Source organism: Nomascus leucogenys, chromosome 13 (assembly GCF_006542625.1).
Source record: "Nomascus leucogenys isolate Asia chromosome 13, Asia_NLE_v1, whole genome shotgun sequence".
Taxonomy (NCBI): Eukaryota; Metazoa; Chordata; class Mammalia; order Primates; family Hylobatidae; genus Nomascus; species Nomascus leucogenys.
The window spans coordinates 76882652-76908751 of record NC_044393.1 but is presented as its reverse complement, the minus strand read 5'-3'; the positions used below and the strand labels follow the sequence as shown (position 1 = coordinate 76908751).

Genomic DNA, 26100 nt, shown 5'->3' with positions numbered 1-26100 from the left:
TAGAAACACACACATACACACCCTTTAGCACCAGCACATACTCATCTTCTGAAAGCTAAAGCCCTCATGCACATCTAATTAAATAACACTTGGAATTCATGCAATGGGTTGAAAAGGCAATAAAGTCAGCAGAACCAACAAAGAAAGGGAAAAATACTCCTCATGATGTCAGATTAGTCACACGCTGATGCACTTCTCATAATCTCAGAACCAGGAATATATCATAACTGAAAAAGTAGGGCTATGATAGATTCTATATAAAAACAGTATTAAGCAAAATCAAACCATATACTTTACTGGCATCTGGACAAACATGAAATACTACTATCATTCTAGATTCTCATAACTCAACTTCATGAGAGAAGGAAAGCAAGTAATAGTTCCGGTTCACAAATTATGAAACAAAGCCTCCAAGAGAAGTATGGGTAATTTAATTAAAGGCATTAATCCAGAATTAAATCTAGGAAGTGAACCTATCTCCAAAAACTAGGATGGAGGTCATCAAAGCCAACAAAACACCTTAGCAGTTTACCTTCAATCTTATTTCTCTGCATTCTAGCAACTCCTCAAAATTGTCATATTATGGAATCTCTGAAAAGGTCAAATAATAGTCTAGGCAGAGAGGATGATTTTACCTCCATTATCTTTCTTAAGCTGTGACAGGCTGCCCTAATCAGCTTTCGTGCACACAGGCATATAGACACACATGCTCCCTCGTGGTGCCTCTTAATCACCATGTGCCATGCTGAACAGCTGCAGAGGTCTGAAGGGAATTGGCAGAAATGTGCAATGACGTGCTAGCCACTCCCCTGAGGCAGCAACTGCCCTGCCTGCTCCCAGACGCCAGAGCACATGGGTGTTCACTGTGGCAAGTGACAGGCCCAGAAGACAGGCAAGTGGTTTCAGGTGGTGAGTCAGGAAAAGCAGTTTGCATCAGGAATGTTCCAGCCCAGCAGAGCTGAGTTGCATCCTACTCACTACTCAGGGATACAATATTCATCATTTATACAATGTCACTCTGGGGAACAAAACTTGAGCTCAGCACAAATAGAATACAATCAACTCTGTTGCACAGGAACCAATAAAGGAGGCTTCGCTCACCAAGAGGGAACCTGATTGATTAAGAATTGACTCCATATCTGACACTGGAGGTTAGTCCTTTTATCCTGTGACAGAGCACTTTACAATGGCCTGGCATACAGTCCTTGAGAACAAAGCCTTGGTCTAACCTTCCAAGACCATTCAGCAGCTGCTGCAATAAGCTATGATCTATGGTCCCAGGGATGAAATAGAATCAGGGTTAAGGCAATATTCAAAGAAACCAGGTGGATGCCATAATACACGCCACACAACTGGCTACACATGAATCAGATATGTGCTGCCACTCCTTTCAATGTGATTTTAGATAAATTTCAATAGAAACCCACACTTGTGAAGAAATTCCTTGGCTATCTGTAAGCAATTGTTTATAAGCCAGTAAATGAGCAAAATGATATCAACTTGGTGGAACAGAGATGTTAGGCATTAGATCAGACAACAAGAGATCTAGAAATTGAAAGAAGCTTAAAGCCATCATTCGTACTCCACTTCATGAATGAATACAGCATGCTGTCAAGTTTTGTACAATGACAAATGAGCCTATTCTCTGAAGAAACCTGAGTAGATCTTATACTCATTTTCGAGAATCCAGTTTGGTTTCTATTCCTCAAAATTAGCAATTTTATCTTATGTCCAACTTCAAAATCTCTTACTATAATTATCATCCTAGTGACTATGGTATACAACAAAAATAGTTGTATTTATAATTAAGATACACTATTTTGGTATTAGCTCAAAAGTCAGAGCCTTATCAAACCTGTCACAAGGCCGGGTGCAGTGGCCCACGCCTGTAATCCCAGCACTTTGGGAGGCCAAGGTGGGCAGATCACAAGGTTAGGAGTTCAAGACCAGCCTGGCCAACATAGGGAAACCCCATCTCTACTAAAAATACAAAAATTAGCCAGCCATGGTGGCACACACCTGTAGTCCCAGGTACTTGCGAGGCTGAGGCAGGAGAATTGCTTGAATCCAAGAGGCGGAGGTTGTGGTGAGCAGAGATTGCGCCACTGCACTCCAGCCTGGGCAACAGAGCAAGACTCCGTCTCAAAAAAACAAAAACAAAAACAAAAACAAAAACAAAACCTGTCACAGCATCGATGGTTCAGGTAAGGAATGCTAATATGGCTTTAGTGTGTTATGGCCAGATTAAAAAAAAAAAAATGGCTTTGCCTTTCTGAAGATACAATAAATATTGACCCAAAATATGATATTTCCCCTAAAATCCAAACTGAAACTAAGTGAGGAAAAGATGAATCACAGTACCTCCTTGGATAGCATTCTTTCAATTACTATCATAGGAACCATCCCATTCATGTTCTTTGTTGATCCAGGACATAAGAAACTACCCAGGACTCTTAGGGTTGGGACATGAGGAAAAATGAGCGGATGCTCAAAGGCTTACTATCAGATTCCCAGAATGCAAATTCTGTGGACAGTCACAGAATATTACACTCTAACAAAGAACACAAATAAAATGAAATGTATGGCCTCCAAACTGTTACATTAGAAATATAAAGTCAACATGTGGCTGGGCATGGTGGTTCATGCCTGTAATCTCAGCACTTTGGGAGGCTGAGGCAGGTGGATCGCTTGAGATCAGGAGTTCAAGACCAGCCTGGCCAACATGGTGAAACTCCGTCTCTACCAAAAAATACAAAAATTAGCCAGGCATGGTGGTGTACACCTGTAGTCCCAGCTATTCGGGAGGCTGAGGTGGTAGAAATGCTTGAACTCAGGGTGCAGAGGTTGCAGTGAGCTGAGATCACACCACTGCACTCCAGAATAGGCAACAGAGTGAGATCTTGTCTCCAAAAAAAAAGCCATCAAGCTACACAAAAATCTGCACATGAACTATCAGGAAGCCACACACCCCTTCCTGAAAACAAAAAAAAAAACAAAAAAACACTCCTACAGGGTACAGGAAATTCTGCCAGCCAGAAGAATAGAGGGAGCATTGATGCCACAGTGCATTACAATAGGCGTGCTCTTAGTCCAGGTCATCCCCTGTTCCCCTTATAGCCAGCCTATCCCTCAGAAGTAAGGGAAGCATGAAAAAGCAGCAACCTTCCCTCACTAGTAAATTCCATAGCCCTGGACATTTAATGAAGGTGGCTGGAGAGAATAAGAGAGCCAACTGAATGGAGCTCAGGGCAATATGCAATTATTAAAACTGGAATTGAGCCCGGACCCTGCTGTGAGACTATTGGCAATCAAACTGTGGTCAGGGCCCCAATTTTAAATCTCTCCCATGGGGTACCATTTCTGACACATAAACACGCCTCTCTTCATATCAAAGTAATTCCAGTTGACTTGATGGAGGAGTGTCATCTGCTGGTAAAGGGCCCAGCTTATAACAATTGCCTCCAAAAGATTAGCTTAAGCCCAACCACTTGCAAATATGCTTCTGTCATCAATTACTTACCTTCTTCCCAATAAGCTTTTTTCGAAGAAATTCCCGGGCCTCAAACATGTAAGGAATGTCATACAGGGGACGCAGTTTCTTGTTCTTATCCTAAAAGTAAAATAAAACATGACATCAGGAATGAACAAAATCAAATGAACACGTCCAACAGCACAAGATATAGGAATGTGTCTGAAATTGGTTATCTCTTAGTATCACAAATATTAAATGTGTTAAGACACATAATAAATGATTAAAAAGTATTTGGTTGAAATGCTTTACTGAGAATAGGGCTACCTTTTTCATACAACAGGCTCACAAATAAAAAATGAAGAGTTTGTAATTACCCAAACTGGAAACAAATGTTCTTTAACAGAGACATAGAGGCATAAACTGTATTACAGAAGAAGCTCAATTAAGTATTAGGACCCTTCAAATATTTATAGATATTTTAAATCCAATTCTATTACTCAAAAAATCTTTACTGAGCACCTACCAACTGTTAGTTCTATACAAAGCATTCTGTAAATACATATATAATCCTGGACTCAAAAATTATGAAACTTAAAATAGTAATAGCAGAAATCCTACAGATATGAAATAGCAACACAAAGCAGTTTTTTTCTTCCTTTTTTTTGAGACAGAGTCTTGCTCTGTTGCCCAAGCTGGAGTGCAGTGGCATGATCTTGGCTCACTGCAACCTCTGCCTCCTGGGTTCAAGCAATTCTTGTGCCTCAGCCTCCACAGTAGCTGAGATTACAGGCATGTGTCACCATGCCCAGTTAATTTTTGTATTTTTAGTAGAGATGGGGTTTCACCATATTGGCCAGGCTGGTCTCAAACTCCTGATCTCAAATGATCTGCCTGCCTCTGCCTCCCACCCAAAGTGCTGGGATTACAGGCATGAGCCACCACACCTGGACAATAGTTTTGATTAAGTGCTATGCTAATACATGTGATACAGACTAGGGACTAAATGCTCTAAGAGTTCAGGGAAGTGGAAAGAAGTAATCAGGAAATGTTTCATTGACAAGGTCGGATTTAATAAGTTTGCAGGATAGTAAAGAAATAGGAGGCAAATCAAAGTTGGAAAAAAACAGAAAAACCAAAAGAAGAGAGGCAGGAAGGAATAGCATGTCAACACATACACACTTACTTCATTATCTCACAGGCCCCAGACTTCTCCTAAAAGAGGTGGCTACTCTAAGCAATGCCATTCTTAGATGATATAAGAGGGTCTATCTAGATGAGGGTAACAGAAGTAGGAAGGGACAGGAGCCCGAGAGATGATGAGAACCACTTGAAGAAACGAATTAACGGGAACTGACAATGGTGTAGAAAGGGAGGACAAAGGAGTAGGAATCCAGTGTGGAATCATGATGACATGCATAAGTCAAGAGACTTTTGTCTTTGTATAAGAAATAAGAGATCCTGACTACACCAGTTGGTATACTTCACTTTAATGTTTCCCTCCCAGAAGCCTGTAAGTTCCAAGACAAAAAAGACCCACCCATTTGTTTTTCTTTAACTCCCCAGAGCCAAGTACAGTACCTCCCTCATTAGTACATACTCAATAATTACAGTTAGATTTAAGTAGCTCCAAAGAAACATGCAGACTGATATACAAAGATCAAGTATGCTAGGAGAACAAGACTGCTTTGCAGACTTGAGAAACTCCAGGAAAATATTTGCAAAAAGTATAGAAAGAAAGGAGAAAATCAAGGACTAACCCCTACCTACCCTAGATGTACACCATTGATTCCACATCCTCTATGCTTATCCAATCTGGCCGAACCTTTGCCATCTATTATGCACCTGACAAAACAAGATACCTCTGTGTAGTCCAAACTGTACTCAAAGCAGATATTACGTTTTTTCCTAAATAGACACTACTCTTAAGTAAAGAGCCTTCATCATTTTAATGACCCATTTAAAAATCATCCTAAGGTCGATATTATGGTTAAGAGGATCTATGAAATAGATGTTTCCTCCTAGACGCAAACTAAGCCTCCATGCCCCAGCACATACAAACATTTCAATTCATTGACTATGACCAAGAAAATCTCTTATGAGAATGTAGATAACACTTTCATTGTCAAGGAAATTTGAGTTTCATATTCACTATTCAGCTGTTTTGTACTTCCTGTTAAAAAAAAGTGGGGGCAGAGGGCATAACGATCATCATTCCAGTGCTCTTCTAAAAAGTTAAGGTAGCTCCTTCTCCCAGATCATATGTGGAAGTCAACATACTCCAAATAGAAGCCTCTGGGGTGGCTGAGCTCTGATCAAGGCCCAGGTGTGTCATGATCACTGTCTAATGGGAAGGATATGACCGTAAACATGAGAATCTTTAGAGGAACAAAATAACGTTGAGGTTTTCTTATAGAAAATAAAGGAAATGGGATGCATAGAAATTGCCTGGGTTAGGGGAATGCTGGTTAACACAAGGGACAGATGTACAGGATTATGGATATTTTATAAAAATAGATTACAAATCAGAGATCTCTTAAGGAGCCAAGTGTAACATATAAGCTGTAAAGCAGAGTTGGTGATGGCGCTCAATCATACATAAGGATGCTTGCCAGACAGAAGACACCAGGTGCCAGTAATAAACAGGATTTTTAATAAAGACAAAATCAATGGTTATCACAACCAGCCCTCAGGAATAAAAAAGTGTCAGCATATTCATATTCACCAAACAACAGTGGACATTCTATTTTCTGAGGGTAGCTCTGTCATTACTAAAGACTAAGTGAACATTTTCAAAAATGAATTGAACAAAATAATGACACTGACCTTACAGAGCCTTATGATTTGCTTCAGAACCCAAAATGCAGGATTTGGGGTAAGGTGCAGACCTTACCCTACATATTCTTTTTTTTTTTTTTTTTAAATATGGGGTCTTACTATGTTGCTCAGGCTAGTCTTGAACTCCTGGCTTCAGGCAGTCCTCCCATCTCGGCCTCCTGAGTAGCTAGGACTACAGGCATGCACCACTTTATCTGTCTCCCTACATATTCTGAAACAGCACAGAAGTAGATGGGAATGTCAGTTGGCTGTAATTCCAAAACTAGGAATAAAAGGTAAGAAACACTGTTCCAATGAGCCTTCAAATGAAGATTATGGGATGAGGTACAACTAAATGTTTGAAAATGGTTGTCTAAATAAGAATCTTGCTTTTAAGACACTCCACAGGACAAAATACCCTCAAAAGAATGAAGGAAAATAAAAAATGTATCAACAAACACCCCAATAAAAAACAGGGCACCTCCAGAGTCTGATTATATGTCTCTCATGAAGCTAGAACTAATAGCACAAGCAGAAAACAAGATACCACAGAATGATCTTGTTACTCTAACCCCTCAGAGCTAGTAGCTATTGACATCTGCAAACATCTTACAAGAGAGATATTAGAAGTCCCTGAGAAACCACAAAATAAAAGCAATTCCTGCAAATTACCAGGTATATAAAAGCCTTTGAAATCTCCAAGAGGCAACTGAGGTATGGAATGTATTCTCAGAAAACAGGATTTTAGCTGAATCTTGCCTGCTTAAAAAGAACTGTCTAGTTTAGATTCTAATTTACATGGAAATATTTTTTTAAAAATAAAAATAGGAAAAAATGCTTGCTTTATAAACTTGTGGGTGGATAATATACAAACCAATATGTGCTGTAATCACTGTTCATCCTGAGAAATGACATCGCATGTAGGCCCTGCAATGACTCACATTAGAGATGGAAGAGGTAACGTCAGTCATCTGTACCTCTCACCAGTTTGGGAAGGAGGCCCAATATCCACATCTCAGCATCTGAAGATATAGCTAGCATTTTTTCAGGAAGGTACTTTTGGCTGGTTGCCAAAATTGGGAGTCTGGCCAATGTTCATTAGGAGGGAATGAAAGAGAACTTGAATCAAGTCCTTATTCTCAACCCCCATTCAGGCCTAATTTTACCTAGCCCATTCTTAAACATTGTACCCACAAAACTAAATGACCCTGGGATACTGTAGGATTATTATAAATGAGGGGGAAATGAAGGCAGAAAAAAGAATATAAATTGATTACCACTGATAAACACTCAAAATGGTGAAGATGGCAAATTTTATATGTATATTTGATCTCATTTTTTAAAGTGTAAAAAATAAAAAATTTTTATTAGTCACAAATTATATATTTAAAAAAGGTTGAAATGTGTGGCTCCACTAAAATTTTAAAAGTTCTGTACTGAAAAGACATCATGAATGAAGTGAAAAGTCAAAGAAAGCACTGAGAGTGGGGATAAGTGAAATGGAAAAAAGAACATGGAGAGCAGGAAAGGGAACAGGGGTGCAGGGCCACAGCTGTAATGAGATCAGGGCAGGCCGCACTGAGATTAATTTTATCAAAAACTCAAAGAGGTATGGGATGCCCAGTCATCCAAAGAAAGGCAAAGATAACAGCCAATGCATGTTAGCAACAAAGGCACCACCACCGCGGCTAGAGCAGAGTGCAGGAGGGGGAGGCAGCAGGAGATGAAGACACAGAGCTGACTTCACATTTGAAAGAATTATTTTGCCTTTTGTGTTGAGAACAGACACTGTGACAAGAAAAGGATGGAGCAGATTAGACAAATTAGGAGATTATGATAGTAATCTGGGCAGGAAATCATGGGAGATTACATCAAGGCAACAGCAGTGAGGAAGGCAAGAAGTGGTCAGAACTGGAAACATTCTCCAAGAAGACGGATGGAACGTTAGGAATGAAAGAAAAGGAGGAATCAAGAATGACTCCTTTTTTATCTGAGCAAATGTAAAGATGGCTGGGGTCATCAAATAAGATGGGGAAGATTCACCAGTAGAATAGACAAAAGGAGAAGGGTAAGATCAGGAGACATGCTAAGCTTCAGCTATTAGATACCTGAGTGGAGATGTTGAATGGGCAGTTGGGTATACAAACATGGAGTTTGGACCTAGCAAAATACGTTTGGGAGTTGTTGGCATATAGGTAGTATCTTCTAACATTAAAAGGTCATGAGTATGCAACAGGAGACTGAGAAGGAGCAACCAGTAAGCACGGCGGGAGGAAAATACCAGAATGCTGTGTTCTGGAAACCAAGAAATGAAAACGAGTGGAGAAGAAGGAATGATCAACTGTGTCAAATGCCACAAACGAAGGCAAGCAAAATGGGAACTAAGATTTGCACTTTGGATCTAGCTAAGTGTGGGTCATTGGTAGTTTGACGAGGATACTTTTGGTAGAGCACTAGGGGTAAAAGCCTGGTTGAAACTACAAATGGGTGCAGAAGAGAATGGTAAGAAAAAACCTGAGGATGGCAAGAACAGTTGACCCTTGAATGACATGGGTTTAAACTGGGCAGGTCCACTTATATCTGGATTTTCTTCTGCCCCTGCCATTCCTGTGACAGCAAGACCAACCTCTCCTGTTCTGGTCAACAGCAGGCAATTAGTAGTTGAATTCTGGGGGGAGTAAAAAGTTCTAGGGCTGGGCGCGGTGGCTCACGCCTGTAATCCTAGCACTTTGGGAGGCCAAAGCAGGTGGATCACGAGGTCAGGAGATCAAGACTATCCTGGCTAACACGGTGAAACCCCATCTCTACTAAAAATACAAAAAAAAAATCAGCCAAGCATGGTGGTGGGTGCCTGTAGTCCCAGCTACTCGGGAGGCTGAGGCAGGAGAATGGCGTAAACTCTGGAGGCAGAGCTTGTAGTGAGCCGAGATCGCGCCACTGCACTCCAGCCTGAGCGACAGAAAGAGACTCCGTCTCAAAAAAAAAAAAAAGTTCTATACATGAATTTTTGACCATGTGGAGGCTGGCACTCCTAAACCCCACACTATTCAAGGGTCAACTGTATATACAGTCCTTTCAAAAGCTGTATCATGAAGGAGTATGAAGAGACTATGGTGGAGTGCACCTTCCCTGGCAAGGAGGCGGCAGAGTGAAGATAAGGTTTTTGGGTTTGATTTCAGATTGGAGAAATAACAGGCAATGGTCTAGTGGTGAGCAAAGGAGAGAGAGAAGAGAACTGCTAAAGCAATGTCCATGCCATGGACAGAATGGCTTTCCACAGAGCACCAGTAGTTCATCTGCAGGTATACGGATGCAGATTCCAGTAGGTGGGTGGATAGATGTGGTACTGAGAGTTGGTGGGGGTTCTCTTCTGATTACTTTGATTTACTCAGTAAATAACTGATAATCGATAAGAAAAAGAGAAATAAACCCATAGATGAATTGGCAAAAGATATAAACAGGTACTTCACTAAAGAATTCCAAGTACACATTAAGTATGCAAAAAAGTATAACTTGATAATTGTCAGAAAAATGTAAATTGAGATACAGTACCTCCAACATATTGGCAAATATTTTAAAGAATGTGGGGAAATAGGAATGCCCCTTAGCCACTGATGGGACTATAAAAAGGTTAAATACTTTGGCACTTTGATGTGGCGCTATGTGGCACTGTTTGGTTAAAGGTGGTAACACACATACCTCTAACTACGAAATGCTACTTACAGGTAGGTATATGCCCAAGAAAATTCTCATACGTGCAAGACAAGTATAACAACATCCATATTAACACTGGATATGGTATAGTCACACGATGGAATACACAGTAGTTTGGCTGATTTAGAGCAGCATAGCAAATGGACAGATAAAAAAACAAAATTGAGCTGGAAAAGCAAGTTGTAGACTGATATAGGAAAATCCCATATAAATGCAGACTAAAAACAGATACAAACAATAGTATATTATTGATAGAGCTGTGTAAGCAGCAAAAGAATAAAAATGCACAATGGTTACTGATGTGGAATGGGTGGGAAGAGAAAGAGAAAACCTCAAAATGGGGTTGAGGACAAGTACACAGGGACTTTCAATTGTGTCTGTAACACACAACAGTAAAAAGGAAAAAAACAAGGCTCTGAAGCACACAGGGAAGAATATCAAGGCTGAAAAAGTAACCCAGATGTTTGTTATGTTATTCCATAAACTTAGATTTCTTTTTTAAGACAAAAGTGTTGAGGGAGAGAAAATCTCCAAAGCTTCTTTGATCACCCTTTCCCATTCCTCCCAATATTTCATACTTTTATTCCTCTCTTCAGCAGAATAACTGGCCATTCTTTTCCTCATAAGAAATGTACTAAATTCCATTTATTTCCTCAAAAAAAGGATACTCTTCCACAGATATATCCTTCTGTGGGGCAGAGGAAATAAATTTAACTACAAACGTTCTATAAACAGGGTCAAAAACAAGTTTAATTTTTATTTTTAAAAGGAGACTCAACTATAATATGTGAATTAATGTGCCCAAATGGAATTATACTCCATGATGATCTTAAAACTGACTGTTGAATTAAAATAAGAACTACAGACATGATCAGATTAAAATGGGTAAGATTTCAAACAGTAAATAATGGACCAGTCCCAGTTGCCCTGCCACACATGCCATTTTAATAAACAAAGGCTGCAATTTCCATTTCAATTATAGACTTAAAATAGGAGCATTACCACATGCCCTGGGCATATTTACAATTAAGGACCTTTCAATTCCCCTGGCATCCAGGAGACAGAACACACAGGGATAGCCACTGTTTTATGGTCCTTAACACATACAGTAGCACATTTCTATAAAAGGCAGGTCTGATAACTAGAAAGCTACAAGCTAGCAGCAGGAGGAAGGTTTAAAATTGTAACCACCTTGGCCGAATAGAAGGTATCTTTTATCTTCCTAAGATACCTAACTATTCCTAAAGGACCATACACAGAAGCCTCACAGATCCAAACACCTCAAGAGTTGTTTCAAGGAAAAAGCAGCTTTACTTCCAACCAGCTCTATTTCATTCTCTCCACTCAAAATACCTTTTAAAAGTAAATACAGTCTATAACAGAGACATGATCTGAGCAAGTGCCAAATTCACAGCAACGCAATACATTTAGCATATCTTCCAGGAAGCAAAGACGAAATGGAAAACAATAGAAACTGAAATCCAACTTTTTTAAAAACTGGAATCTACATGATAAAATGTACAGGTGCGAGGTTAGAAGGAGGTGATTATGAAGATAACTACCTCCCTTAAGTGTTTCATTGTGGCTTGTGTAGGACCCTCCAATTTCTCAATCTTTCTGACAACCCTATTTGATCCTGCTGATCCCATCTTTCAGGCTCTATTAGCATGTGTGAAAAGCACTAGAACTTAAAGAATAATAATAGTTATAGATAACCCTATCAAATAGGCTTAATGCTAATAGCAGTCCTACCTGGTAAGGATCATGATCCTCCTTTTACCAGAAGGCAACTGAGGCTTACAGTTTAAGTAACTTGCCTGATGTCACATAACTAGTAATAGCAAAGCTGGGATTTTGATCCCAGGTACCCCAGAGGCTCATGGCTTGTGAGCCAGGCACTGCAGCTCTTGGTTTTTTACTGCCAAAAGACAATCACCACCTGTCGGTGGTTGTCAGGTTTCAGTGTGCCTAAGAATCTCGTGGGAGCTTATAACCATGCAGACTACCAAGCCCACACCAGATAATCTGACTCAGTAGGTCTGGTGTGATTCCCACAAACGTGCTTTTTAATTTTTGTTCTTTAACACAGTCTCGCTATGTTGTTGCTCCTGGTGCAATGCCATGACAAGGGCTCACTGTAGTCTTGACGTTCCAGGCTCACGTGATCCTTCCACCTCAGCCTCCTGAGTAGCTGGGACTATAGTTATGCATCACCACACCCAGCTAATTATTTTAATTTTTTGTAGAGACAGGGTCTTGCTATGTTACCAGGGCTGATATCAAACTCCTGGGTTCAAGTGATCCTCCCGCCTCAGCCTTTCAAAGAGCTAGGATTACAGGCATGAGCCACTGTATCTGGCCACCTGCATTTTTAAATAAGTAGCAAGGAGGTCTCCGGGCCACAAAAATGTCTATATTTTAGGCACTTGGCCCCATGACTTTTAAATCAAAGGCGATAAAACAAAGAGGGGGGTCAGAGTTTTATTGAAGGCAGAAAGCCACACTGGAGAACTTGATTAATGCCAAAATAGTTCAATTTAAAAAAAAAAGTAAGTAGGTTAATAACAATGGGAGAATTCAATACCCCTCCAACTTCTATACAAATAAGACACCAGGAAACATTGTAGTAACAGCGACAAAACAAAATTTCCAAATATTCCTTAGTTCCAGCTACTGGACGCCTGGGTGTGGGATCTGAGAATCTAAGACAGCAAACCAACCTGGCCATGATAGGAATGGCACGAGTAGGCATGTCTTGTCTCCTTTCCTGCCCAAGCCCACAAAGCCACCCAGGGGTCTGGAGCCACACTAGCCCCGGTGAGGGCAGAAAAGAAGACGCAGTGGCAATTCCAAGAAACAGTCCTGGTTACAAATGTCTCCTGGCAGCTTGCCAGTAGGAGAACAAGAGTTTCACAGGACCAAAAGACGGAAGAAGTAAAGCAAATTTAGGCAGCCTCATGTCCTTAAAGAGCCTGACCCGTTATCTCCAGTGCACAGCATATGATTATATTCCACAGGAACCTGCACATCCTGAAATTAAAGTACCATTTTCAAGACCATCATGTAAGAAAAAAAATCTGCCTCTAAAGAGTGTTCTTCTACTCAATTACATTAGCCAACGAAGAGTATTTCAGAAGCACTTGCTATTTATTGCCCAGACGCAGTAAGGATGAGAGAGGGAAGAGGACAGAGAGAAGGATGGGGAGGAAATAACAGGAGCCAAGCATGAGGTCTTTGTTCCCCCCAAGACCCTGTCAGGACTTTAAATAGCTTAAAGGCTCTAGGGACTCCCAAACCATTATCCAAGTAGCAAACCATATGCGGTCCCTTCACTTAGCTACAAATACTACTGCAAGTGGGGAAAAAGGTGAAATAAAAGAACAGCATCACCCCTCACAAACCTAAATGCAAAAGGACCTGAAGGCTCACAAGAAGTTGGGCCACCAGCAGCAAAGTGGCTCCCACACCCACTGAAGAAAATTGAAAACAAAAAGATGCTGGGGCCCTGCCCCATCTTCCTTTCCCTGTGCAGGCATGGCTTCCAACATGTAACCAGACACAAACATTTCCCACCCCCCAAGTGCTCTGGAAGTAAAAATCTGCTCCAAAAGGGAATGAAGTCTGTGCTACTTTTCCTACAGGAACAGTGAGGATTCAGCCAGTAAGCCTGGGATAATGAGGCAGAAAGGGCATCAATTCCTGAAGAGAATAAGGCTTGAGTTCAGTTCTCCTGAAGGCAATGAGGAAAAGAGCTGCCCTCAACCTTGAAATCAAACATTCCCTGAATATTTCATGGCAAACAAATGACCAAGAGTAGCAGGCAGCTTGATGCTGATCTACTAGAAACCTGGGCTCTACACAGTGATTGTGGCCCAACCTACTGGCCTCCTACTTGGTGGCTTGCCTCGGTTTCCTCTTAAGAATCAGCAAAATAGCCCGGGCACGGTGGCTCACGCCTGTAATCCCAGCACTGTGGGAGGGTGAGGTGGGTGATCACCTGAGGTCAGGAGTTCAAGACCAGCCTGACCAGCATGGTGAAACCCTGTCTCCACTAAAAATACAAAAATTAGCCCAGCATGGTGGCATTCACCTGTAATCCCAGCTACTCGGGAGGCTGAGATAGGAGAATCGCTTGAACCCAAGAGGTGGAGGTTGCGTTTAGCTGAGATCATGCCACTGCGCTCCAGCCTGGGTGACAGAGAGAGACTCAATAGCAAAAAAAAAAAAAAAAAAAGACTCAGCAAAAAAAAATTATCTGGACTTACTTATGACTTTGTGGTGAAAACCAAGCAAAATTATTTCAAAACTGTAAAAATCAGAAATGGACTAATTAGTACAAATTAAGGCAAGTCTAAGTTCACACTCAAGGAACATTTTGGCAAATATAAACTCCGTGAGAAAACCAGATCTATACTTTTACTGCTGCTAGGAAGCAAAGCTACTTAGCTAAGTTTTACAGCATCTAACATGGATGTTAACAAGAACAAAAATGTCAAGGGACAGAAGACGAGATAAGCCAAAGTTATAGCACTAATCACTTTCTGCCTTGTATTACTGTAATTTAATTACTTCATACAGGTCTTACTGCCTCTGCCAGACTACATGAGGGAAGATCTATGAAAGAGAAAAAAAGGTGTTTATGGTACCTAGAAAGTGCCCAGCATAGTGCCACATTCCTAGAAATATCAAAATACTGAGGGAATATAATGGGGACTACACAAAGACCTATCTAAAAAATTTATTTTTGACAACTCAAACTCTATTTCTTGTGATTATGGGATTTAATAAATCTGGTTAGTAAATCTCAAAGTGAACTTTAAAGGGGGGGGGCAGTTGTATCATTGCAGCTTTATACCATTGTTAGCAAATTCATAGAATGAAGGCGCTTATACTATACTAGTTGAATACAAACTGTTCCTCAACCTGCTGGCTACTATTACTAAATATGATTTGATACTATACTAGATAAGTCCATTAATGAAAAAAGATTAGAAAACATCAGCACTTTGGGAGGCCGAGGAGGGAGGATCACAAGGTCAGGAGATCAAGACCATCCTGGCTAACATGGTGAAACCTCATCTCTACTAAAAATATAAAAAATTAGCCGGGAGTGGTGGCAGGCGCCTGTAGTCCCAGCTACTCGGGAGGCTGAGGCAGGAGAATGGTGTGAACCCGGGAGGCGGAGCTTGCAGTGAACCGAGATCGCGCCACTGCACTCCAGCCTGGGTGACAGAGCAAGACTCTGTCTCAAAAATAAATAAATAAATAAACAAATAAATAAATGATTAGAAAACATTTAACTAGATATCTCATTGTACAACTGCAAAACCTAGACCCTTTGTAATCGCTAATGAAAAAGTAGTACTCTTAGCAGCCTGTGTCTAATGTTAGAGAAAATCCAAATTTACAAAATCCAAATAATCACCATGCTCTCTTTTGACCTAAGACTTTAAAACAATTTTCTATTCTCTGTACACCTACAAGTGTGACGTAATGAATTATATTACTTATGATCTTGAAAAAACACACCCTTAATCTATTATTAGCTAAGTTAGCAGAAATCCTTACAGAACACATATAATACCATTCAGAGTTCAAGTAAAGCTGAACTGATACACTAAAAATATTTCATGTGTGACAGTTCAACGTTAAAATAAATATGATAGTAAACTACCATATAAAGAGGAATATTTTCTAATGTGGAATCAAAAGAACTAGCTTCCTCAAAAAAACTCATGAAGTTGAGATTAACCCTAAGTAAACACAGTTGCTGGGGTTGGTATATTTTGAGGTTAAATTGGAAGAAAAGAAGGAAAAGGTAGTGAAAGATCATAGAGCTCTTCCTTTGTTCTGGAAAGACTCATCTGCAGCAATACAGGCATGAAGTTTTGGTGAATGAAATGTACTCTTTGGGTGCTGTTTAAATGAGCAAGTAGAGCTGAGAAGAAATAAAATATAATTAGTGTCTCTGTAGAAGAGCATCTTTCTACCTAGCTAATAGTTGTGAAGATCAACTAGAAACATGAATCAACATTAAAAGGGGGAAATTCCTTCGTTGGAAAGGACATTTAAAAAAATCTACAAATAAGAAGCCAGAGTTTAAAAGCAGTAGAGGAAAATGAGCAGAGAGAAAGAAGCCTTCAAAGACAAAAGCAGGTATAAAAGTTTTCAAGGTTATGGAAACCAGTATGGTAACCGGTGGCAGAAAGGACCAGTATATCACAACTGGCTATGCCCTTCTGGCACTACTTTCCTTTTCATTGGAAGCTCATAATTAACCAGTTGGCCCCAGATCATGTTTTCTAGTAATGGAGAAATCTTCTCCCACATTTCTTACTGTTCATACCCAGGCTAAAAATGGAGAGCCAATGCCCTCAGAAGAGACAACCCCGTTACTTAAAGTACAGGCACCAAGCCAGATGAAACCCATCCAGCACAGGGATGTGCCACAAACCCTCCCACAGTTATAGAAGAGGGGAAAAGAACAGGAGGAAAAGAAAATAAATCTCTGACAACAGGAAACCAATTTTCTCTGTAACAGAGAGCAGGAGCGGGTGAGCCCATTCAGAGGATAATGTCATTTTGTTAGAGAAATGCTTCTTTGTGAATATCTTCCTTTCTTCGCCATATTAAAAATAATAATTATTATTAAAGTTTCTTCCTAGAAGAACACAGAAGGGAAAATGAGGCTGGATATGACACCATTATTTAGCTGGTGCCAGTGGAACCTTCAACTGAGCCAGATTTCCAGTCAAATTTGTGCAATGAATTGTACATTTCAAAACACAAGACTGAATTATGCAAGTGCAGGCAGAAAGGTCTCCCTTTAGACACTGGGTTTCTGCTTGGTTGCTGCGTCCCTCCAAGGTCTAAATCAGGATGCCAGGTCTAGTGCCACATATTTTATCCACCAAATTCAAAGTATTCTAAGCCTGTGCATAAATATTCAGTAAAATGAGGCCTGTACCTTTTCAGGACAGGTATCAGTCTAACCTTACAGAAGGAAGATGACTTTCTTTTACTGTACAGTCTACTTGACATCAATCAGAAAACTTCAACATTTATCACCCACTACTATCATGGAGAAATATGGGCAAATAAAAGAACTATGAACAGCACAGACATGTAGATGCAGTACCCAGCTGGCATAGCAATTTCATTATATACATACAGCATGTCTTGCCCTACTGTGTGAAGGGACCGTAACAAACTTGAAGCCATACTCAGGAATTTGTTGGGGTTCTTTTCTCCAGTTGGTTGCACCTAGTAAACAGGCAGGCAAGTCACAGTGCACAGCACAGTCAGGTGAGGGTGGAGGGGAGAGGGCAAGAATGGGGAACTTCTCGCTCTATAACTGCAGTAGCTATTCATAGCTGTTTTGTCTGTGGGGAATGACATGGGACGTGAGACTGGTGCCTTGATCTGTGTGAATACAGTTTTATATCCTCCTTCATGTAATGTCACCCTAAATACCCTTGTCCTTCCAGACATAAAAGAACTGAAATGGTGCCTATTTAACAATGTTTTTATGTCAATCCTATCACCATCACGTTGTGACAATGACACCCTTACCTTTCCTACTGCTGGCACCCTAACCTAACTCCCTTAACACAAAGGGTTGGTGCCACTCTAAATTTCTACAATTCATTAAAAAACAAAACAAACACCACTAACTATTTGAGTGGTGCTATCTGCTTGCACATTAAACATATTAATTCTAATCCTCACAATAGCAAATAAAGCTGGAATTATGATAGCTTTACTTCACAGAGAGACCTGAGAAGTTAGGTGCCCAGAGAAATAACATGCCCAATATCATATATGTCAGAGCAAAAAGCTCCCACAAAGATCTGTCTGCTCCAGAACCCATGACAGTTTCTATCATCTGCCTCCCAACTGCTGTGGTAGCAAGAACTGGCAGATTACCCACTGGCTTTTCACTCACCACACACAATGTCCCCTAGACCTGAAAAGGTCAATTAATTTCAACATGTAATGCATGCTTGCCCACCCTGGGAGACTCATCAAACTGGAAAAAGTTGGATCTAGTAGTTATGCCCGTTATGAAGCTATTGTGATGCAGTTTCAAAACTGATCTTTCTAAACTTTTCCTTGGTGATGCTGGGGCAGGGTACCTGCAAACCCCATTTCGGCCTTGCCAGCTGCCTTCCTTAGGCTCTGCCAATAGGGGGTGCCAGAGGGAGCCGGAACAGGAAGAAGGGGCAGATCTTTCCTATTCCTGCCAGTGGCTCCAGAGCACTACTTCTTCCTCCCAGCAACGGTAGCTTGTTCCAGCAGCAGCAAGCGAGTTCAGCTTGCTGTTTTCCCAACACTCCCAGAAATAGGTTATCACACCTCCTCACATTCATCAGAACCAATCAACTGGCAGCACTCCTGGGAGGTCTGGGTTCCAAGACCTTGGAGTCCCAGTCCTAGTCTCCAAGCTTAGAGACACAAGCATCAGTTAACAGCAGTCTATGTCCCAGCTTCACATGGTCTCCCTCTAAATTTCTATGTTCTTACATGTTTTCTTTTCTTACTCCTCCAACCTTAGAGGGTAGGAGCTGCATCATGTAGTTATTACCTCCATGCTACCCTTAGGGTTCTTTTTTTCACCTTGTTAGTATTCCCACATCTAGCTAATCATTTCTTACATTATGTTCTCTCTGTTAAAATAACTGGTGCGCTTTCTGTCTCCCTACTGGATCCTGACACAGTAGCTAAAAGCACCCTCTCTGCAGGTCACAATTGGACAAAGAAAAGTGACCATCAGATAGCAGCAGTCCACCTCTATCGATAAACAACACTCTGCAGAGAAAATTCCCTCTTACCTATTCCATACCACCACCTTCACCCTGCCTGCCCCCACATACCATGACCACCTACACTGTGTAGACATGCACAAAAGATCCAATAAAAAAGGAACTAGTACACATAAAGAGTTTCCACAGTTAAAATATGTAATGGCCGAGAAATGCTCACAAGATTCAACAACTGGTAACACAAAGAGAAGACTTTCAAGTCACATTATGTGTCTAATCCATGGAATGTGCAAGATATAAAAATTACACAATAAGAGAACAAAATAACCTATAATTTTTTCTACCTAATATGCTGTTGAACACTCTCATGGATAGTGAATCATTTTGTGGTTTTAAAGCCCAATCACAGGAAGGCTGCATTCATGGCTTTGTAAATTGCAATCATGATAGAAATGGAAGACTAAAGTTAGCTTAAATGTGTCAAGGTGGTTACTATATTGCATAAAATGGGATGTAAATAAAGTAAGGGTTAACGGAGATGGCAAATCACGGGAGGCCCAAAATACCAGCAAAATGTCATTTTTCTACTATAGCAAGATGAAAAAAATCCCAGATTTGTTATCACATATTTTATCACGCAATGAATGAAGTCTAGGAACTTCTCTTAAGCTAGCTGTCAAAAATAAGTGGAGCTGGGTGCATAACCAAGGCTAGGAGAAGGGAAAAAGGGAAATCACTGTTTAACGGGGACAGTTTCAGTTCTGTAAGACGAAAATGTTCTATAGATACATTTCACAATAATGTGAATATACTTAACATTTCAGAGATGTAAATAAAAATGGTGAAGATGGCAAATTTTATGTTATATATGTGTTACCACAATTAAAAAAAAAAGTAATGCTGGGCATGGTGGCTCATGCCTTTAATCCCAGCAGTTTGGGCAGCCAAGGCAGGTGAATCACTTGAGCCCAAGAGTTAGAGACCAGCCTCGGCAACAGAGTGAGACCCTGTCTCTACAAAATGTAAAAACAGAAATTAGTTGGGTGTGGTGGCATGTGCCTGTAGTTGTAGCTGTCTGGGAGGCTGAGGTAGGAGAACTGCTTGAGCCCAGGAGGTTGAAAGCCCAGTGAGTGGAGATAGCACCACTGCACTCCAGCCTGGGGACAGAGTGAGACCCTGCCTCAAAAAAAAAAAAAAGGGGGGGGGGGGAGAGGTAAAGCTCATTTCATTCAATACTCTGCTGATTTCTTTAATCTGGGAGAAGCATCAGGAATGCTATCAAATTCTATTTCCACATTAATATAAAAATGTTCAGTATAAAACCCTGATCTTTGGTTAACTGCAAAGATAGTTAACTATTTAACAATCAAGCATGCTAGCCCAGTTCTGCTCCTGACAACTATATTCCAAACTGCTTGCTGAACAAGCTCCACGAATGGATCTTATGGTCCTCTTTTGATGTTGTTTCTCCTGCCTAGATGTGACTGCCACAGCAGTGTGAAATATTTTGTTGACTCAGATGCCAAATATTCTTCAAGATATGCTCGAATGCTGCTTACCGACTCCAGGAAGCCTTCTGTGAATTTTCTAATAAAATATCCTGTATTCTCGTAATACATCTAACCCAACACAGTATTTATGCATCTGTAATCCCACAGGTGATTACAAGCTACCTGAAATTAAAAACAGCATCTTGCTCACCTTTTTGATACCACTATGCTCATTTAACCCTCAAAACAATTCAAAAGAGTCAGCAAATATTACCTATATTTTTACTTATGAAGAAAAAGAGGCTCAAAGAAATTGAGAGACCCGTGGCCACACCACTAAAAATGGCAGGAGCAAAAGCTGAACTCTAATTTAACTAATTCCAAAATCCATGGCCAATAGATGCTGTCACAGGGCGTCAAACAATATTATGATTCCTCTCTAACAGCTTAAGATTTTGAGCAAGAGAAAAACAGTCCTTTTCCTCTCCTCCAAGCACTCAGCTCCTTGTCCTAGAAGAGCAGATCGTGTTTAAGGAGAAGGGAAGCCAGGGAGCCTAAGCATCCCCCACACAGCACCACTCCCTACTCCAGAGATATGTACAAGGTGACCTCCTCACCCAAACCCAAGCTCTGCCTCACCACTCGATGACAAGGATGCTGGGCGGCTCCAAACAAATGTTGCTGAATGCGAGAAATCTCTCCAGGGTCACTGCTAATGAGAAGCCAGAACATCATGCCACCTAGCTACAGAATGTTCACCTAATAAATCTTACAGATTTGAACACCACCCAAGACCAGGAGGTTATAAGAAAAACAAACAAACAAACAAACAATTCTGAACCACCAGCCTAACAACCTACGTCACCACCTCTATACTTCTAAAGATAGGAGGTTTAACATTGGAACTAATTAGAAATAAAAGAAAAGGCTATAATTTTAAAACACAAATATTTCTTTCTGAATGGTTTAATGGTAACACTATTTCTTTTGAGGACACTCCTCTTTTTCCCTTGATTTATTTCTATTCAGCTAATTTTGATCCAGTAAAAGTGCACAGCAAAGGATGAAGGATCAACAACCTAAACAAAATGAGGAATCCAGAGAAAACACATTCTACCTCGGCAAATGAATCAGCATGCTATCAGGCCTGAAAGAACTATCATGGCCACATAACAAGTTGAAGATGAAGCTTTAAGGAAAACCAACCTGCATGCCTTTTTATTGCAGTGTGCTGGGTTTCTTTAAAAGCAGACACCTGTCTTTTGCCTGTTTGGGTGCTGCCAGCATGCTGAAGACCATGAATGTTTAGCTTACAATTAAATATGGAAACAATGCCATTATGTAGGATAGTCTCTCTACCGTAGTGAGAAACATGAAATTCCCTAATTTTAGCTATAAAAAAAGTTCAATTATTTGTCTCACATTAATTATGAACTCAGATTTAATCAGACAGGGCTAGGCTCACATTTATGCATGTGTAATTGATGAACTTTTAAAGAAGGTTTGGCAATCGATTTGAGTGTAACTAAGGGTTATGTTTAGGCTTCTTAACTGGGTTAATATACTGACAGACAATTGATAGAACTATAAATCTACCATTAACAGTGAATCATCACAGGCTGTTTCTTGGCAGCAATACACTGGCCTAGCTCAGAGAACCCAGTAGAGAGGGGGAGACAGACAGAGACCCACTGCTGGGGGCAGGGTGGAGGGGTAGATGGTAGGCAGAGAGGCCTGCACACATATTTGCCTAAGCAAGTGTGAAGTCTTTCTGGGTAAAACTACATTTGTTAAAATGTATGTGCCAATCACTGGAGATGTGGTTCTCAAGAGAGAAAAATTAGAAGACACAGCTTAACACATAGACCAAAACCTTGCAGGATGAGGAAATATATACAAGGTACTATAAGAACAGAGGGAAGGAAGTGCCTAAATGCTTGAAAAGGTCAGATATGCTTCATGAGATGATACTGAGCTAAGTCTTGTAGGATGGACGACTACTGGCTACGGACATGTGCAAATGTATGGCCCATTTAAGAAATAAGAAGCGGGCAGTTGAAACTCTAAGGAAAACGAAAACAAAAAAGGAAAAGAGCCAGAAGAATCAGGGCACCAGTGATCCAAAAAAGAAGAGAATTTGAAGAAGGAAGATACGACAACAGACTTAAAACATTCAAAGCGATTTCTGAAGACCAAAACATGCCCACTGGAAGTTCAGCAAGAGCAGTTTCAGTCAGATTTTAGTGGGTCGCCCAGTTGATAAAATGTACATGATTAATGTACACGAATCTTTCAAGAAAGAATGGCAGCTAAAGGAGGGTATTGGGTCAAAAGAGAACACGGATTTTATTTTGTTTTAAAGTGAAAATCAACTTTATTAAATGAGTAAATTAAAAGGTAGAAAAAAGGACAACTGTCACAATAATACAGAAAGACTGGATTATGAATGATTCATAAATATTCTATTCCCTAATCTGCTAATTACAAACTGTATGATCTGGGAACCACGTATTTGTCTCCAACAGGGACTCAAACTTATTCATCTCTGTAGCCTCCAGCACCTAGTACTGAGTCTGACACACAGTACACGCTCAATTAATATTTGTTGAATAAAATTACTTAATCTCTCTGGACTTTCATTTCCTTCTCTGTTTAAAAAAAAGAGAAAGGGTTGACTAGATCTAAATGATGTTCCTTCTAACTCTAAATGCCCATCGGCCTGTAAATGTTACATAAAATGGGTCAATTCCCTATGATTCCTGGAAAACATGCCACATTGGAACATTCACATTCAACCAAGGGTGTGAGAACATCAAAGCAGCACCGGTTTCGCCTACTAGTGAGAATATATGCATTCTTGAAATCCTCCTTTGAGGTGGAAATGTCTCCATTAAATCAGGTCATAGAAAGGAAATCGAAGTTAGATCCCTTCAGAAAATGTTTTGATAAATGTAACTTCTTCCCCTCACCTCCCCCAGTGCTAGTTGTCAGTCTGCACAGACACTGGCATGACTTGAAAACCTTAAAAAATAGAAAAGAAGCCTTTAAAAGTTCATTTTCAAAAATTCAAAGATAATAAATCTACAGTTGTGTAAATGTCTTACGTCTTTTAGGACTCTTACCCGTTAAGTTTTAATCCAAATTGGGAGCTAGGGAGGAAGGAAAGGAAGAACAGAGAGAGAAGGAAAAGGAACAAAGACCCAAATTTCAAAAGTCTTCTGTATCTGCAGGCAGCTAGCAGGAAATACTTGTGGCACATTAAAACATCAACACAAATCAACAGATTCTCAGAGGATCAAATGAAAAACCAACTTCCCATTATTATCAGGAAAGCTACACAGCCTTAAAAATTGGAAGGCAACTGCCTTGAGCCTAAGAGTTCAAGACCAGGCTGGGCAACATAGTGAGAACTTGACTTTACAATGAAAATTTAAATATTAGGCAGGCATGGTAGTACACAGCTGTAGACCCAGGTACTTGGGAGGCTGAGGCAGGAGGACAGCTTGAGTCCAGGAATTTGAGGCAGCAGTGAGCTAGGATACAGCCACTGTACTATAACCTGGGTAACAGAGCAAGGCCCTGTCCCTCCTCAAACGAACAAACAAAGGAAAAACAATAAAAACCAACAAACAAAAAGCATAAAAAGACAGAAGAAAAGGTGTTCCAATGAGCAGATGACAATGATGAGAAGTTTAAAGTATGTATCAGAGGTTCCCTCACAAGGAGATGGGGTAGAAACTACAAGCAAATATGCAATCTGGGCCAGTCACAAAGGGATTTCTTATTCAGAGAGCCACTAAAAAATGGGTTATGTACAGGATATCACATCCATTAATCACTCCAAACTTCCTTGCAGTTTAACTCATATGCTAATTTCTTTCTAAAAAACAAAAAAAAAAACACAAAAAAACAAAAACAAAAAAACACCATGCAGCAAAGAAACCTATAGCAAAAGGGATAAGGAAAACCAAGAGCCTGTCAAGGAAAAAGTGGAGTAAAGAAAATAGTCCTTGTCTTGAGGGGAGGGCTGTTACCCCAAATCCTGATCTCCATGGCTTATTTTAACTCTTTAGAACAGTTAAGTTCTGCATACCAGCAGAATATATAGTTAATAAGGAGTGGGCAGAGAAATTGTTTCTAATGAGATTTTAAGTGTCATGCTCAGTAACCCAGATGACTTCTTTACTTATCTAACTGAACAATGTATTTTATCTAAGAAGCCATTAAAAGGGCAATGCATAAGCCTAAAATACATAGAGATCAATTTAAAATGAAATTCAAGAGAAAAATGAAATGGGTATAAAACAGATCATCTTTTAAGGAGCTCAAGATTTACCAAATTTACCCTCAAATTTTAAGTTGCAATGTGGTAAAACCCTGGGTCTTTAAGGATAACTGAAGAAGCAGGCATTAGAAAAGGGTAAAGAAAAAAAAAAGAGGATGTCAACAAATCACATAAAACTGGTCCAGGCTTCAGGAAGTGTCCGCAAAAATGTCCCTCAAATTTTTTTTAGACATCTTTCCTGATGCAAGCAGATGTTAAGGTAGAAACCAAAAAATTGTTTTATTTTCTTCTGTACATGCTTAGAAAGCAGAAGGCACAGGAAGGAACCAGGACTAAATAAACATGCAGCATAGCTGGGGTTATTAAGGCAGGCAGATCTTCTGCAATCTCAGTATAACTTAAATTCAATGATCTGTGCCAAGAGTCAGATAATAGAAAAATTTAAGTATCCAATACATATTGTCTTCAAACACTATCCTGTCAGCCACCATTAAATACCATTCTGGTAGCCTGTAAAATTGATATTTCATATCTACTGAGTATACAATGAATATCAGAAAGCACTCAAGGCTTTAGATACACATTTGAGGTTTTGCAAATAAACACTAAGAATCAATTCAACAGCAAGAATGCTAACTAAATTTCATGACTATCGAACATCTAGCAATTACAGTCACCCAGAAAGATATTGAATTGTTAGATTACTTTTAGGCCAAAAGGCTTAAATGGCTCAAGTTCCCCAATGGCCATCAAGGATAGTATTTCTTAAAGAATGTCATCTCACCACTAATAAACTTGTATAAGATTCTTCTCTTTCCTTCTGTCAAGAGCATGCATCAGAATTCACAAGATGAATCAATATCACTTCTGTCTCTGCATACTCAGGAATCATCCCACAAAACTCAAGCAGTTATTAAAGAATCTTGGAGGAGGGCTTCACGACTAGCCCTTGTTTCTCTATGCTGTTCATCTTCCAACTAATTTCTACTTTGACTTCCCTTCCTTCCTTCCACTGGTCAATCTAAATGCATTCCTGGCTGGGCATGGTGGCTTACTCCTGTAATCCCAGCACTGTGGGAGGCCAAGGTGGAAGGATTACTTGAGGCCAGAACTTCTCGACCAGCCTGGGCAGCACTGTGAGATATCATCTCTACCAGAAAAGGTGTGGTGCTGTGTCCCTGTAGTCCCAGCTACTCAGGAGGCCGAGGCAGGAGGATCACTTGAGCTAAGGAGGTCAAGAGGCTACAGTAAGCCGTGATTGTGCCACTGCACTCTAGCCTGTGCAAAAGAGCAAGACCCTGTCTCAAAAAAAAAAAAAAAAACCAAAAACCAAAAAACAAGAAAAAGCATTCCTTTAAGCCAGCCCCCACTTTCATGATCATGAGGTTTCTTCATGCCTTTCTGCTCTCATACTACCCGTGCCTTTCTCTAAAAACTATTCTCTTCCAAAATATTCTATATTTCAATAAATAAAACCTTTTTATATTTTTCCTGCTTCACTCACATTCTCCCAATTCCAGTCTCTCTACCACTTTCACTATGTACACAAGAGGCTCAAAAATA

General features: G+C 40.2%; 1 protein-coding gene across 1 annotated transcript in view; it reads right to left on the bottom strand.

The window, feature by feature from the left end:
* The window catches only part of SND1 (staphylococcal nuclease and tudor domain containing 1), a 440010-nt gene that overhangs the window by 281269 nt on the left and 132641 nt on the right, over positions 1-26100 (bottom strand). Inside the window, exon 11 of the mRNA XM_003261285.3 lies at positions 3521-3610. Within this exon, the coding sequence (XP_003261333.1) occupies positions 3521-3610 (90 nt within the window). The remainder of the gene's footprint in view (positions 1-3520; positions 3611-26100) is intronic.